Genomic DNA, 15,942 nt, shown 5'->3' with positions numbered 1-15,942 from the left:
GCCACTATCCCACAGAAAGAGAAGTATGGCTATAAACGGCCACCAAGTCATCAGGCTTGTCGGGATGTGTGAACCCCACTGGAATCCAATCAAAGCTGATTTATTGAGGGGGAGGAAAAACAACGTACCAAAGGCTTACATCATCTTCACAGTAACGGACTCTGAGGGAGAACAAGGTCTCTGCTTAGTATGCCTTCAAAAGAATAAACTTCCTACCCTCCTGCGAAGCAGTTACTATAAATCAGGTTTGCAAATAGGTGTGAAATGTTTATGACTCAATGGGTCTTTTGACACCCAGGTGGGGGTTAGGTAGTGAGCTCCATGCTTCTCCCCGGGGATGGGATACATCCCCACCAGCCAGAGAAGTCTCCCATCCCCCACTCGAGAGGCAGGCTGGGGCATTCTTGCACCTGCTCTGGGTTCCTTTAAGAGTTCCACTCGCATGCTGGTTCTCCAGCGTCCCAGTGACCCACCACTCACGACGCTGGCTACTTCCTAAAACTCTTCTAAGATCTTCCATGACACACAAGCAGAGCTTATGTGTAGCATCTTTTACCGTCAGAAGCATTTAATGTCACATTCACAGAATCACACGCGAACTAAGTCAGTTCAACAATTCACTTTTTGGCAAATCCTGACCTTACATCTGTCTATTTCTCTCCTGAATATTCTCTCTCCTTCCTTCTTCCCTTCTACTGCTATTATGCAATAGTATGCTAATATAGAATATTATATATTAATACTATAACAATATGTTATATAACTGCCATAGTTAATATAAGAATATATTGTTATATTAATAATACTAATAATATATTAACATATTGATATCTTATATTGATATATTATTGTTAATAATATATTAGTAACAGTATCTTATTAATATGGCAATGCATTCTGTAATTACTATAATATGTAAATGTAACAAAACACAACATATAACATATATTAATATATTTATAATATACAATAACATATGTTAATATTAATATTTTAACTAATGGGGTACTAATAACATCAAATATATTAATAATAATGTGTAAGAGAAATAATAAGTGCATAGCAAGTGCCAGGCACCACTCTGAATGGTTTAAATACACTAACGTCCACTTATTTAATCCTCAGGAATCTACAAGGCAGGTACTTTATTCAGCTCCATTTACAGTTGAGGAAACTGAGGCAATCGATAAGTAAAGCCAAGTTTCCCACCCAGACTATCCGACCCAAATGCACTTTAAAAATAAGCAAAACTTTGGGCGCCTGGGTGGCTCAGTGGATTAAAGCCTCTGCCTTCGGCTCAGGTCATGATCCCAGGGTCCTGGGATTGAGGCCCGCATCGGGCTCTCTGCTTGGCAGGGAGCCTGCTTCCTCCTCTCTCTGACTGCCTCTCTGCCTACTTGTGATCTCTCTGTCAAATAAATAAATAAAATCTTTAAAAAAAAATAAGCAAAACTTATAAAGGCTGAAAGTAAAAGGAGAAGGGGGAAGAAACACAATTAGAAACAAACCCCAAGTTTGCTGACTTTTCAGTCCTTCACAGGCAGAAGCAACAGGAAACCTGGGCAGAGACCTTGTTTAGTCCGCGCTCTGCTGCCCGTGACTGATCTTCACACAAAGCCTTGGGGTGGGGGGCGGCAGCTAGACTAGCTAGAAGTAGACCACAGAACTGAGCCTGGCCATCATCCTCTGGAGGACAGAGGGTCCGTGTGGCAGTGGAGGGACAGACTCCAGACATTTCCAGGCATCGAGGCCCCAGAGCTGCCCCTGTGACCCAGCAAACACTGGAACATGCTCAGAATCGCCCGCATGCTTCCTCTACAAGAAAGTGTGATCCGCAGGAGGATCCGAGGCCACCAGGCGGTCCATGGGCAGAAACAGTGGGACAGGTGAGCACAAGCAGGCACAGGGGTGTGAGTGGGACAAGGCGGGATGCGTGAGGACGATGGGTGAGCCAGGGGGAGTAGGTCAGGCAGTTCCTTTAGATACCTGCCCAGCCCCTGGCCCTGGGTCCCTCCCAGCTGCGTGCAGTGCTGTATCCCAGGTGTCTGGGGACATGTGACTTGCAACTGGACGGCAGGTGTTACATCTTTGTAGTCTCCTATTCCCCCACTCACCCCTAACCCAGCTAGGGGCACATGGAAGGCTTGGGTAAATGGGGTGAATCCCTCTCAGTGCTGAAGGCAGGGGGACTCACTCAACTTAGAAGCAGCCAGAACCTCCCTGAGAAGCTCGTGCTCAGCCACAGCGCAGACTCGGCTCTCATTGCCACCCTCCACCCGGATGTCCCTTGACCAGTGCAGGCTCCCACCTTCTGTCCTAGAGCAGCACTGGACCAAGCGATCTCCAATGAAACAATTTGCTAGAGTGCAGAGTGGTTTACAATTAGAAAGTATCTTCCCAAGCATGATTTCACCTCGAGCTACCCAGCTCCATCTTCCTTTCCTCTTCTTTTATCCTTCTTTACATCCTATTATTTTTTTTTTTTAATTTTAAGTATCACTCTTGCGAACCTTTGTATGCACTCTTCAGTTCACAACAGGCAAGACCAGGACCTCAGAAGCCCCTTCCAGAAGCTCTCCCCTCCCCGACAAGGTAGCTCCTCTCCTCAGGTATGGACTCGATACGGCTTTTTTCCTTTTCAACGCATATATGTTTCTCTGAAAACATAATGTTTTTTTCAGTTCTGCCCCTTTTTGATCTTTATATGTGCAAATGTGTGGTATTCCTTCTCCTGTGACTTGTTTTTCCACCTGACCCTGAGAATCACCTGCATTAATACACGGACAGAGGTGGACACTTGCTGATTTCCATTGCTGGGCAGACTCCCGTTATAGGTCGGGAATGCTGTTTATTTATCCATTCTCCTGGTGGGCATCTGGGCTGTTCAGTTTTGCTCAGGTCCATCTCCGGGGATCCAAGGACAACAGGGGCGCGTGCCCAGGGGTGGGGCGGCTGGAGCACAGGTGGGGCCATCTTTAGCTTCATGAGGTAACACTCCACGGATACCAAAGTGGTTGTATTGATCTACACTCCCACCAGTGTGGAAGAGAGGGCCCTGGGTGCCACATCTAAATCTCTGTGCTAGAAACCTGTTTTATCTGTATATTATTATGTCTTCCCTTATCCCTCAGCCCCTTCTCAAAGCAAGTAGCCCACATGTCCCACACATGCAACCATCTGCACTGCTGTGGTCACTGAGTTTTAAGTATGTGCATATGCATGAAAATTATATGACGTTGTTGGGGAAGTGCACACGTTTTCACATACGTGAAAAGCATTGTGCCAAAGAGTGCATGTTGTCAATTTTTTTTTTTTTTTTGCTCCACTCAGTATTTTGCCAGATGTGCCCAGGCTGCTCCATTGTATTAGCAGCACTGCAACACTGTATCTTTAAGGTGGATGCTACCCTCACTTTATAGAATACCAGAGGACTAGCTCAGGACAACTCAGCACCTAGTGGGGTTCTGCTGTGTTGCATGTAGTACCTCACTGAACATTCACACTGACCCCACAAAGTAGATGCCTGCATTTCAGACAAGAGAAAAACCAGGCACAGAGATCGAGGAACCTGCCCAAAGTCAGTTAATGATGAAACAGGATTTGAATGAAGCCTTAAGACCTCAGAGCCCTTGCTCTGATCCACAGCACGAACCTAGCTAGGACGTATGACCCAAAAGGTTTTTGTGACCCGCATCTCCAGATTACACAGCCGGTGAACCCATGAGTGAAACTCACATTCCCACTATTGCCCTCGGTCCAGTCTTTGCTCAGTCAGTTCCCAAACATACAGCCTCTGCGCAAGTGGCTGGTGAATGGCAAAGAGAACAACTGGAAAACGTGCTGATCAGGAGTCTCTTTAAAGCTATAAATTTGACTAATACGTTAATCCTCTTCATCAAATTTTAATTAAAGAAAATACCAAGAAGATGGAACTCTTGAGAGGACATGCAATAATGGAAGTTGGAAATTTCTTTATCAGAATGAGAATTAATGACCAAAAGCTTGAATCCTAAGAAAATGAATCCCCAAGTCCTTTTCCTGCTGGGGATGATAGCATGGGTCCATCTTTGGCCGAGATGGGCTCCATCCCTCCGCAGAACAGAAGCATGGCCACATGCACGTAAAATGCTAGGATCATGCTTCTGGAACATGTAAGTATAATTTTTATTATAAGAAAGGACCAGCCAAGGGCCAGTCAAGAAAGCCAAATTAAAATGTGCTGAGTGACTTAGTATTATCACCAATAGAGAATAAGCTAAAGTTTTTTTAAAGTCCTGCTCATTTTCTTCACAAATGAACTGCCCCCACAGTTACACTATTTAAATCAAGAATGGTTTATATTTCACAGTTACTTACCATCCTTTCCTTTTATTATTATTTCTAGCTCCTTAAACATATAAAAGGTTAAAAGCAATTTGTTCTGGCAGAAGAGAACTACAGTAAATCACGCAGAATAAATTTCTTAAATACCAAAGGAACATTGCTTCCCCCCAGATCAGCTCTGGACACGCATGTGAAGCACACATAAAAATCTGTCTCCCTGCCACCTGCCACGTGAAGTCACTCCTGTGAAGAATTCACGTCCTTTTCAGGTGAAAAAAAATGTTTGGTAGCAATGCGCCAAAGACAAAATCTTCCAGTACTTACATCAGCACATCCAGTGGAACCGACCATATGCCATTTATAAGAACTCCCCCTCCCAGAAAGAAAAGCTGCACTCAGCCCCGAACCAGAATCTTCTCAACACACAAAATTTTACTGTGTAAATTTCCCAAATCAGGTATTTTAAGGAAAAAGTGGAAGACCATCTATTTTTCTAACTTTGTTGTCAAGGACTCAAATTTCATTTATCAAAAAAGAAAAGGAAAGAAAGAAGAAAAGAAAAGAAGACCAAGAGTATTTATTCAAATTCCAGCAGGTGGAATTGGATAGATTCACAAAGGACACAAACGTCTCTAATATCATCCTCTCCACCTCAGAGCCAACATCTGCTGTTCGTAACTATACCTCCAAATGGCCAGTTCATCTTTCAAACACACAGAAGCCATTTGAGTTGAAATTTGTTTTTTAAAAAGCTTTCTGGGTTACCATTTCTCATTATCATTCACTTACACTTAACCACCACGAGGATAACAAGATACATCAGAGCTGAAAATACAGCTCCATCCTGAGATCAAATCGGGACATTGCCACTGAACACATTCTCAGAGATCATGTTTCTCAGGTTTACGGAAGACTGTTGGCCCTTGATAAATTAACTTTTAAAGATCTGTAATGATTTCTTGCTGACTTCATCTTTTCCTTCTGATTGGCTAGGAATAAAATGCCAGTCAAAATGAGTTTTGGTTGTTGATCTTCATACCACGAAGTGTAGAAGATAACTTCTTGTATCACCCTCTCTGCGAGATTTTATTTACATTCTGCAGCAAAAAGTCTTCCCCACTCTCACCCCTATGAGGCATGGACACACTTGCCAAACATAATCCAGGAAGAGAAACCTTATCACATCCTCAAGAGATTTTCCACTCAGCATTTTGTAGACAGAACCATCGCAACCCCAGCAAGACATCACACAGGAATCCCACTGTAGTGTCCCTGACCAAGACTGCTCCTCCCCATCTCTGAATGAAATCCAGAGCCCTCAAAACTCTATGGGTCGTCCGTCTTTCTGACACTTTGGAAACACCCACAGAGCTTAAGGAACGCGCTGAACTCATCACCTCTGAACCCGTTTTTGTGTATGAATGTGAATTCCACATAGTACAGAACACTCCACAATGTACTGCTTTTAAATGCGTGTGGGTGCATGTATGCGTGTGAGTGTGTGTGATCTGGGAGGGCATTCTACATTTTAGCGAAAAAAAAATCATATCATTTTTATAAATTTGTATTTAGCTTTTCAATTATAAGCCATTGTCCATTTTCAATAAACGTTTTAGGTCAAGAATAGAGATTAGTAAAACCAACCAGGTCACTTAGGGAAAATGAATTTATATAGGGAATGTGTAGAACTGGTGAATTGGTGAATGTTTTGGGCCCGTGTAGACAGCTGAACTAACTAGCAGTGGTGTAGACAGCCTCTCTGGGTAATGTGGCTCAAACCCCAATGTTTTCTGTAACTTTGATCTGGGTCAAGTTATTGAAAGCACCATTTCACTTCCTCCCTTAGCTACACTCGCAGGTACTGTAGTGTGGGCGCAAATGGGCCGGCCTCCTCTCGGGGACTTTTGGTGGCTCAAGTCTTACTTACCCATTGCCACACCTCCAGAGGTCCCAGGAGCTGCCCCGGGAGAGCAGCTGGAACGGGTGTGTGGGACAGCTGCTGAGATGCAGGCGTGTCCGGGGAAACCACCTTTGAGCTCAGCAAGCGCGAGCACTCGGCCTCAGCACCTTCCCAGGTAACCCCAGGTAACCCCAAGCAAGCACAAAGGGGGTGGAACTCAGGCAGAAGCTGGAGGAATCTGGATGTGGCTTGCACGTTAGGTCAGGAGTCGGTCAGGAGTCCTGAGTGACAGGCCAGACAGTAGATATCATCAGGTTTGTGGGCCACGGGGTCTTGGTCACATCAGAACATGAAAGCAGCCACAGATGGTGTGGAAATGAGGGAGTATGTCTGTGTGTCCCAACACAACTTTCTTTGTGGACAATGAAATCTAAATTTCATATCAGTTACACGTTTATGAAATATTATTCTTCCAATTTTTTTGATCATGTCATATTGTGAAACCAGTCATCTTAGCTTATGGGGGTACAAAAAAGGTGGCAGGCCAGAGGTAGCTCATGGCAGAGGGTGGCTGCCACCTCCCCCCCGCAGTCACTGATCTGAGGGCAGGTAGTTGAGCAGGAGGCTAGGGCGGTTGCCCCACCATGGGGAGACCTACCTTGATATGAGCTGCTGGGTCTGGGACAGTCTGAACCATGTCCTTCAGCAGATCAGCTCAGTCACCGTCCGCTCAGAACCAGAGACAGCTGGGAGACAAAAGGGGACAATCAACAACCACATTTCTGAGTTTTGTTTTCCCTGAGGACCCCACACAGCATGCCAAGGGGAAAAGAACCACAGCTTTGCACAGATCTCGACGTGTTTGCCTGCAAGCACCTTTCAGACATGCAAATGAAGCTGCTAGAAGACCCGTGTCTTCTGTCGGGAATGTCATTTACTTAGAGCCCCCATCAAACACTGGCCGGACAAACCCAAACAAACCCACATCACAGGCAGCTCGTACACGTCATTTCCCGTGGGCAGAGTCTGTGAGTGATTGTTTCAAGGAAGAAACGAAACCGAATGAGACCTTTTCTAGGATCTTGAGAGAACTAGGTTCGGAGTCCCACCAAAACTAATGCCATCCCCACATGTTTTAAGCTTCATGATGGAGCTCTTACTATAAACCACCCCTGTTCATGACGCGCCCAAGTGCCGTCCCTGGACCAGGGCTCACAGGCACATCCTCCTTTACTCCTGACCACCACTGGGAGTCAGCACCCCATATCCAGTCAGGGACATGGAGACTGGGGGCTGGTCTGCTCAGGATCACCTGGTTAATAAGCAACAGAGCCAGGATTCAGGTACGACTGGCCTGACTCCAAGGCTCCTAAGACATTTCAGTTTGACGTAATGAACAGGTTTCACCCTGTATTTTGAAGATACATTAGTTCATTGTATTTTTTTTAAGATTTTATTTATTTATTTTGAGAGAGAGAAAACACAAGGAGGGGGAGCAGCTGAGAGAGAGGGACAAGCAGTGAGCCCAACATGGGACTCGATCCAGGACCCTGGGATCATGAACTAAGCCGAAGGCAGACGCTCAACCCACTGAGCCATCCAGGCATGCCATGTTAGTTCATTTTAAAAATTATTTTAAATTTAAACGAATTAAATGTCCAGGTGTCCATACTCTAGGGATCAATACGTCATCCAATACATTCCTTTACTTGGATTATAAACCAGTGTTTTGGCTACTGTCTGCCCCTCCTCATTCCCAGGGCCACTCTCCACAACCTCCTTCCCTGTCCCATACCCCTGGAGCTGACCCCCGTGGGCTACTTTGGCAGGGCTCCCTTGCCCTCTGTCCCCCATCACGTTCAGTCAGTGTGACACCATCTGCAGATCAGGGCGCAGGAGGAGAAAGGGATGGAGTATTTCTTCCCCACACTTTTCCACCACCCGCTTCACACTCCCTCTGTTTTTGGCCACCCTTCTGGCCTGTGGGGACCTCACCCATCCTAGGGACCCTCACCCAGGGCTCCCAGCTCCAGGAACCATGCTCTGCCCAGGCTTTGGTTCTCAGTACATCTTAGCCAGACATTGCTTCCTGGCACTGAAAACCTGTCTTTCAATGTATGTTTTTAGGTGCCATCACTATTGGTTCCCAACTGCCATTTTTGTTTGGTTTTATTTTCTTCCTTGTAAAACTGGCCTACGACTCTTAGCAGGAGTGAACTGTGAAATTAAAATCAACAGTCCTCCAAGATGATACTCAGGAAAGCTCTCAAGTCTACAGCTGACCATGTTATTCCAGGGAATAAATAAAGCAGTCATGGCAACCCGAAGGCATCTGTGTTCTGCCTTTCCAACCCTCTCCAGGCACAAACACATCCACTCCCAGCACAGATGGGCTTCTCCCATGAAGCCCCCACCTCCAGGTCTGCATGCTTATGGTCTGTCTCCCAAAAGGGCTCCATGGACTTCTCCCCAGATCTGGGGGAGCTTGGCTGGACAAGGAGACAACAAACATGGAAATTTAGGCGATACTCTTTACTTCAGCCAACTTTCATGATCTTAGAATGTATCCAGTGTTTCTATCTAAGCCTAAAGCAAGTCCTTTTTGGGATAGTAGTTGCTAAAGATGCAAAAGGAATAAAGTACAGCCTTGGAATTGAATTGGGCATCCATTGAAGGGGACCCACGGTCTTGGTATACTGGTGAGAACAGAGGCTGGGAGAGAATGGGAATCTGGCCAAAGGTGCCTTGAAGCTTGCTCCTCTGACCCAGGAACCTCTGACTCCCCCAAGACCATCTCCTCAGGACACCAGGAGTCACCCCAGGAAAACGCTCTGTTCCAACAGCCATTCAAACTGACAGAGGCCCATCCTCAAGATCCCCACTATAAGACCTCATGCTCAGAGCAGACAGTTCTTTCTAAATGTTTTGGTGTCCCCCTAGGGAAGCTCATCCCACACAATCCCTCCTCCCCTGCTTCCTTCACATGCTGCTGCTCAAACCAAGAGCTGAAGCTTGTACCCTCCCAGCAAGGCAGCAGCAGGAATGTTCTGGGAGTCCTGAGCCCACGTCTTAAGATCCAGATTCCTCTTTCATCTCTGGGAACCCAGTTTCCATATCTCAAGCAGCATGGAAATGTGACCAAAGTCCAAGGTAGGTGCACAGCTGACACACTGGAAAAACTGGATTTCTAATTTTAAGCTAACTAGTTTTTAGTAAGTAAAAACATTTCAGGCAAAATGGCTCTAAGCAAACCCACAATAACAAATCCATTCACCACACGAGCTGGTGGTCATCAGGCACATTTGCTCCTGGTGAGTACAGACCAAGCACAACAGCCTTTTACCAGCAAAACCTCAGCCTACCATAAGAAGATAACAGGTCTAATTCCTGCCAAGAGCATGCACACCCTTCCCCCTAAAGGGAATGGGAGGAGGGGGAAGCAATTGAGACACCCACCCAGGACCCATGATTGAAGGAAGCACTCTCTCCCAGGCTGACCCTCGTTCTAGCCATGGTGCCTATATACCAGAAGTAAGCAAGAGAGGCCAGTAGAAAGAGGAAGAGCCAACCAAATGCACCTTCACATTTATCTACAGAGATGAAAGAGAGCTTCCTCAAAAGGATATGGCTTATCTTTCCAAATAACTACAAATACAGTACAAAGGGTTGAAGTGCATCGATCCCCCAACCCTTTGTGGATTGGGGATCTTAACCCCCAGTAGCTCAGAAAGCATCCTTACAGGGCAAAGGGTCTTTAGAGAAGTTATCGAATTACAGTAAGGTCACAGGGTGGACGTTAATCCAATGACTGGAGCTCTTCCTCACTTAGAGGACAGAAGACACGAAGACATGGGAAGAAGATGGCCATCGGAAGTCAAGGAGAGAGGCCTGGAAAACTAATACACCTTTATTGAAGGGGTGTGCATAGTATTTCAACTGACAAAGATTAGTGGCTCTGATTTGTAGGGTGGGATGGGGGAAAGGTGTGTCTCAGGAGTCACACCCAATTTATTTGCACTCTTTCTTACCAGACACTAACTTTATTCAAGGAATGTCCCAGTATTACTGTCCCATCTACTAATCATTCCTGGCTTCATTTCGGCAAAGGAATATTTTTTTTAAGTTCTATGGCCTCAGTGAGTGTGATATAGGCCCCACCATAACCTCTCCCAACCCCTAAAATGCTTTTCTGAGAGAAGCCTGATAGTTCTCAACAGCTGAGGGGCATATTTTTAGGTGAAGGACTGAAATATTCCAACTTTTTTTTTTTTTTTTGCAAAATTAATGAATGCAGAGACACATTCCCTATGTCTGCCTTTTGAGAAGAAGCGTCTACTAAATTCAGGTGAAATAACTATAAAACAATGCAAACCGAACTTAATAATATGACAAGAAAATGTAAATATCATAAAGCATTGGTATCTGTAGACACTGCCCTTGGCCTCCAGTCCTTCTGGAAAAAGCAGACAAGAGCAGGAGACAGCAGAGAAAGAGGGGTGATAAGGTCAAAACTTGTAAAGCAGTGACATAACCAACACTCCCCCATGTCAGTGTCAGGGGTGGCAGGCAGAGCCGGGGGTGTGAGGCATCTTACTTAATGGAGATAATCGGTGGAACCAACACAATCCCTCAACATATACCAAATGGTCCAAGGAAAGGCCTTTGGTTTTTGTTTGGTTTCTGGTTTTGTGTCTTAGAGGTTTGGAACACAAATAATCCCATATCCAAGATACCAAATACTTATATATTTGTGTGTGTGTTTTTTTTTAATTTTTGACCAGGGGATGTAGGGTTATCTGGGATTTTGTTTTACCTTTAATTGCCCTTGGCCCCACCATCTTTTTTCTCTGCGAGTCATTGGTCTTGCTTTCAGTCAACACTGCTTTTCTTGGGTCTTCAAAGATCTTGGAACAACCTGAAAAAAATTTTCAATAGATTAAACCTTGGGGTTTTTTCCCAAAAAAATTAACACCAAGGATCCACAGTAGGTTTAGTGACAAAACCTATTCCTTCAACACTATTCTAAAATATCCTAAAATGAGAATGAACTTAAAATCCTCCCCTTAAGAACATGGGTGAGGTGGGGAGATGGGGGTGGCAACATTCTTCCAGGGAAGCTAAGTGTCTTGAAGCAAAAATGAGGAGAGAAACAAAGGCCAAGCCTGAGCTGGCAATAGCGAAGCAGACATACACTTTTGCAAAGAAAATATTTTGAAAACGTTTTCCTTTCCTTCCAGACCCCAGCCTTAGCAATGATGGCTTCCCCAGATCATTCCTTCAGCACTTTTGTCTGCTCACAACAAAGAGTCACAGGGTTTATTAAACACCCTGAGAACGGTAATTAAACAGTTGTTTTAGTTCCAGGAAAGAAACACCCTTTTCATTTGTAGATGCTGAGGAGGACCCATATTTTTAAAAACGTTAGAACACGAAAAAACTGAAATAAAAGAGACAGGGGGCAAAGAAAAAAAGAAGTCTTCCTTAGAATATGTTTGTCACCACAGCTCTAAAATCTGATCTCTTTTTTTGGAGATAACGGGAATTTCTGTGCTGATGCAACTTTCCAAGTAAAGTATCCAATCCCAAAATATTACATTTAACAGAATCCTCACAAAATGACAAATTGCAAATGGCAACTGTTTCGGTTGAAAATATTTTCAAACTAGAAAACGTCTTAAGTATTGCATCAAAATCAATGTTTGCCACAGGCAGTAGTATTTCTAAATGTTTCCGCAGTCCCGCTGACCCTCCCACTCCGCTCAGGATGCCAGCCAAGTCTGTCCAAGTCTTCGGGCCTGTGATTTGGGATAGTTCATCCAGTGGCCCAACATCCCCACAAAGTGTTTTGATATGTTTTGTTATGATATGGAAAATATAAACTCTTGGGAAAATATTAAGATCCAAAACCACATATATAATACGATGTCGATATTGTTTAAAAAAAAAAAAAAGCTAGATGACTGAAAGACAACAAGGATGGTAGAAAGAGAAGGGGGAAGCTCTCGGAAGCGTGTGAAATCAGTGAAGGAACCAGACTTTGAGTTTCCAATGTGAATTCCAAGGGACTCTTACTTTTCTCTATTATTTTCTTCTGGGTATTTTCCTAATTTTCAGAATGAAGAAAATTCATCTTGGTCCTCAGAAGAAAACTCAGCAATGATGGTTTTCTATCCCTGGACATATTTCAAAGCATTTCCCGGACAGCAATGTGTGATTTCTTACCCCCCCCCCCAAGCCTTATGGAGCAGTGTTTGCCTCCTTTATTCAGGGACGGGATTGTTGGCAGGTAACAGCGAATTAGATCACGCTTCTCCTGGCTTCACAGCCCTTGAGTTAATAAAGGTACTCCCAAATTTCCTTTTCTCAAAATCCAAAAGGTAATATTGATTATCACTTGGTTAAATGCTTTCCATGGGCAAGTGGTTAAAATCGTATTTAGTTTCCAGTTGCTGAAAAGGGTATGAGTTTTAAAAGCATGGGCTAAGATTTACTATCCTATGTCATCCTGGAATATACTGGAGTGCCAAAATCTCTACATGCCGAAAGAATAACTTGATTTATGGCCGAATATTGCTGGACCTGATTTAAAGACAAGAGTAAAGCCCAGAGAAGATTCTATTAAATATGTGCAATGGGTATTTTTAAATTAGCATTATGGCGTTATTAATATTTCATTTATCCAGAGGGCACTTATCTGACAACATAAATTATCCATAACACAGCTGAGAAGCCACAAAGGATCCAAAAAAATGTCACGAAGTCCGGGGAGAGCAGCTTTGCCAGGGAACGGCACGCTACCAGCCGCGTGAGGTAACAGCTGGCCCGATCAAAGCAAGAAAGTCAGAAAATTATGCAAACCAGACTTTAAGAACTCAAAAAATACAGGCATTTGAGAACTCTGGTTTGAGAGCATACTGCTTATCCCTGCCCAAGAGCCCCTGGTCCTGCCGAAAAGCAGAGATCAAAGAGCCACATGAGCCACATAAGGACCCGCCCTCCCCCAAAGCCTACCACGGTCCAGGACCCCAGTTCATGCCACCCTCAAATTCAGTGAGGCTCCGTGTCCCTCCCAGTCAGAGAAAAGAGACTGTCTGTGGTGGTAAGAAAGTGGCCACTGGCACTTCTGGGTAAAGCCAAACTTGGCTGAGCACCCGAATGGCAAGCTTCATTTGCCAAAGCAACCCTGGGGCGGCAGAAAGGCCCCTGGGCTGGGGGCTCCCAGCTAGTGCTGAGCCAGCAGCCTCAGTTTGCTCATCCACAAGCCATGCGTAAGAGGGAGGCGGCGGAAGGCAGTGCGTAAGGCCGTGCCAGGTGGACAGATGCTGTGTTCTGAGCAGTGTGACCTCCTTGTTTCCCAAAAGCACTGGACAAGGAGCCACTCCCCACACATAGATTTTCTTGGCCACCTTGTGTTTGCAATAGTACGTGCTTCATAGAGGAGGTGGGTTACTGGGAAGAGGCACTGCTCAAAGCCCAGAAGAGCTGCCTCCATGACCAGAAAGAGCCTGGATAATGGGTGGACAGCAACATTGCATGAGAAGAAATGGATGGACAGATGCCAGGGACAGAAGGGCTGCAGTCATCTCCATGGTCCTGGTGAGCACGGCCATGGAGGAGACAGTTTGTTCATTCATAACCCGCACACTTGGGGCCCTTTTTCCTCTACAGAAGGAACCCCAACTTCGTTTGGGTGTACAGCCCCTATTTCATCATGCCCATTTTGAGGATAAACTCTGCCACTGCGGACTCCTTCCTCTTGCCACTGGCTGGCTGGTTTAGGGATGAGCAATTCGACACAGGGGGAAATGAGCTCAAGGACTTGCGGGAAAAGTCTCTTGGTTGCTGGTAAAAGGTCATAGGATATTGGTCTCTCTGTGTGACGCTTAGAGCTGGGACAGCCATCTCAGGTCCACAAAGGGAGGTAGGCTGAGGACAAAACTGATACGCTGTGGATGTCTAGGAGTAAACGAAGGAGATCTTCTGGGTTTCTACCATCGGGTGAGGAAAAGTGCAATTACCCAACCCTGGAGGCAGAAAACTACAATACCTAAGAATCAAAGAGTCACTTTCAGCTCACTTCCATCTGCATCCAACTCAAACAGGCAGGCTGAATATGCTCCACAGCTCTAACTTTAAAATAAAATGATCCAGGGCGCTGGTGGGGGGTGGGGCTCAGGTGGTTTAACATCTGCTTTCAGCTCAGGTCATGATCTCAGGGTCCTGGGATCGAGCCCCGCATCGGGCTCTCTGTTCAGCGGGGAGCCTGCTTCCTCCTCTCTCTCTGCCTGTCTCTCTGTCTACTTGTGATCTCTCTGTCAAATAAATAAATAAAATCTTTAAAAAAATAAATAAAATTTTTAAAAACAAAGCAAGAAAAATATTTGAAAATAATAATAATAAATAAATAAAATAAAATGATCACTGGAAATGAGCACAACCGATAAATCTCTCTATGTAAACACTATTTGTAAGACTTAGAGAATAAATAACTATTATCAAGATGAGTGACCTACCACAATCTGTACATGTATTGAGTGTCTAGCACTGGAGATGGGGTGGGACATGCCCTCAAACAGAGCATTTGATGGAGGGACAATACTTTTAGTTAAATGACTGATTGGATGCAGAATGGGGGGAGAGTCCTCAGGGAGGTGCAAAAGGGAGGCAATTCTATCTGGTACCATGGAATAGCAATGTCTTTCTGGGGGAGTTAGTATGAGATGGGTGCTTAGCATTCAATAGGTAGGAATGGGGCAAAGAGCAGGCAAGGTGGAGGAGATAGGTGAGCAAAGGTATGAAGGTGAACAGGTGTAGTAGGGAGAATGTCTTTTTGTCTCTATGTCCACTTAAGGCACAGAGTGTGAGCTCAGAAATGTCTGACTTGTCTCTATAACTCAGAAGTTCCACGGGTACTTGTCTCCCTCTGTGATCTAAACTCAATCTGCCCTTCAAACCCATGCGTTCATTCAACTGTGCATCCGTCATTCATCCGCCTGCCCAGCATGCCACGGACCAAGCTCCCAGCATGTGCCATCTGCTGAGCTCGGCAACAACTAGGGCTGGGCTCTGCCCCTGAGTTCAGAGTCCAGAGGGAGAAACGGAGCTGGAAGAGAACAATGATACATATCAAGGGTCCAACTGCCTTGTTTGACCCCCGCTGCTACAGAATACGATTGTGGGGGGACACTGACCCATTTGGGACACTGAAGGAGAAAACGAAACAGCCAAGAACACAGGGGGGAACAACAAGAGAATTAGAAATCTAGAAACGACCCATAGCATGGAATCCAAAGAAGGATATCCAGTAAGACAGGAATAGTTCACAGCATCTGATCTGCAGAGGGATGAATAAGCATGAAAAGCTCATGCAGCCAACACACGCATTGAGATCAGGCATGGGATCCTGCAAATCAGAAACTCTTGGGGACCTCTAACAGCGCTGCAGCTGAATGGTCAAGAAAACCCATCTCCAAAGGATGGTTGAGAGGGTGCGTGGAAGTCAAGGCAGGCTATTTTTTTTTTTTTTTGAAAGAGAGAAAGAGAGAGAGAGCATGAGCAGAAGAACAGAGAATCCCAAGCTGACTCCGCACTGAGCAGAGCCCAATGTGGAGCTCAATGTGGAGCTCAATTCCAAGACCCTGAAATCATGACCTGAGCCAAAATCAAGAGCCGTACACTTAACTGACTGAGCCAACCAGGTACCCCCAACGCAAGTTATT

General features: G+C 45.1%; 1 protein-coding gene across 3 annotated transcripts in view; it reads right to left on the bottom strand.

The window, feature by feature from the left end:
- ERG (ETS transcription factor ERG) overlaps positions 1–15,942 on the bottom strand; it is a 244,586-nt gene that overhangs the window by 165,349 nt on the left and 63,295 nt on the right. For all 3 annotated transcript variants that reach the window (XM_047719911.1, XM_047719905.1, XM_047719922.1), the window contains exons 2-3: positions 11,037–11,138; positions 6,882–6,969 (exon numbers count right to left, since the gene is read on the bottom strand). In XM_047719911.1, the coding sequence (XP_047575867.1) occupies positions 6,882–6,920 (39 nt within the window). In that variant the 5' untranslated portion in view covers positions 6,921–6,969; positions 11,037–11,138. The remainder of the gene's footprint in view (positions 1–6,881; positions 6,970–11,036; positions 11,139–15,942) is intronic.

Source organism: Lutra lutra, chromosome 1 (genome assembly GCF_902655055.1).
Source record: "Lutra lutra chromosome 1, mLutLut1.2, whole genome shotgun sequence".
Lineage (NCBI taxonomy): Eukaryota > Metazoa > Chordata > Mammalia > Carnivora > Mustelidae > Lutra > Lutra lutra.
Note: the sequence above shows the minus strand (reverse complement) of the source record. Positions and strands in the feature narration are given on the sequence as shown.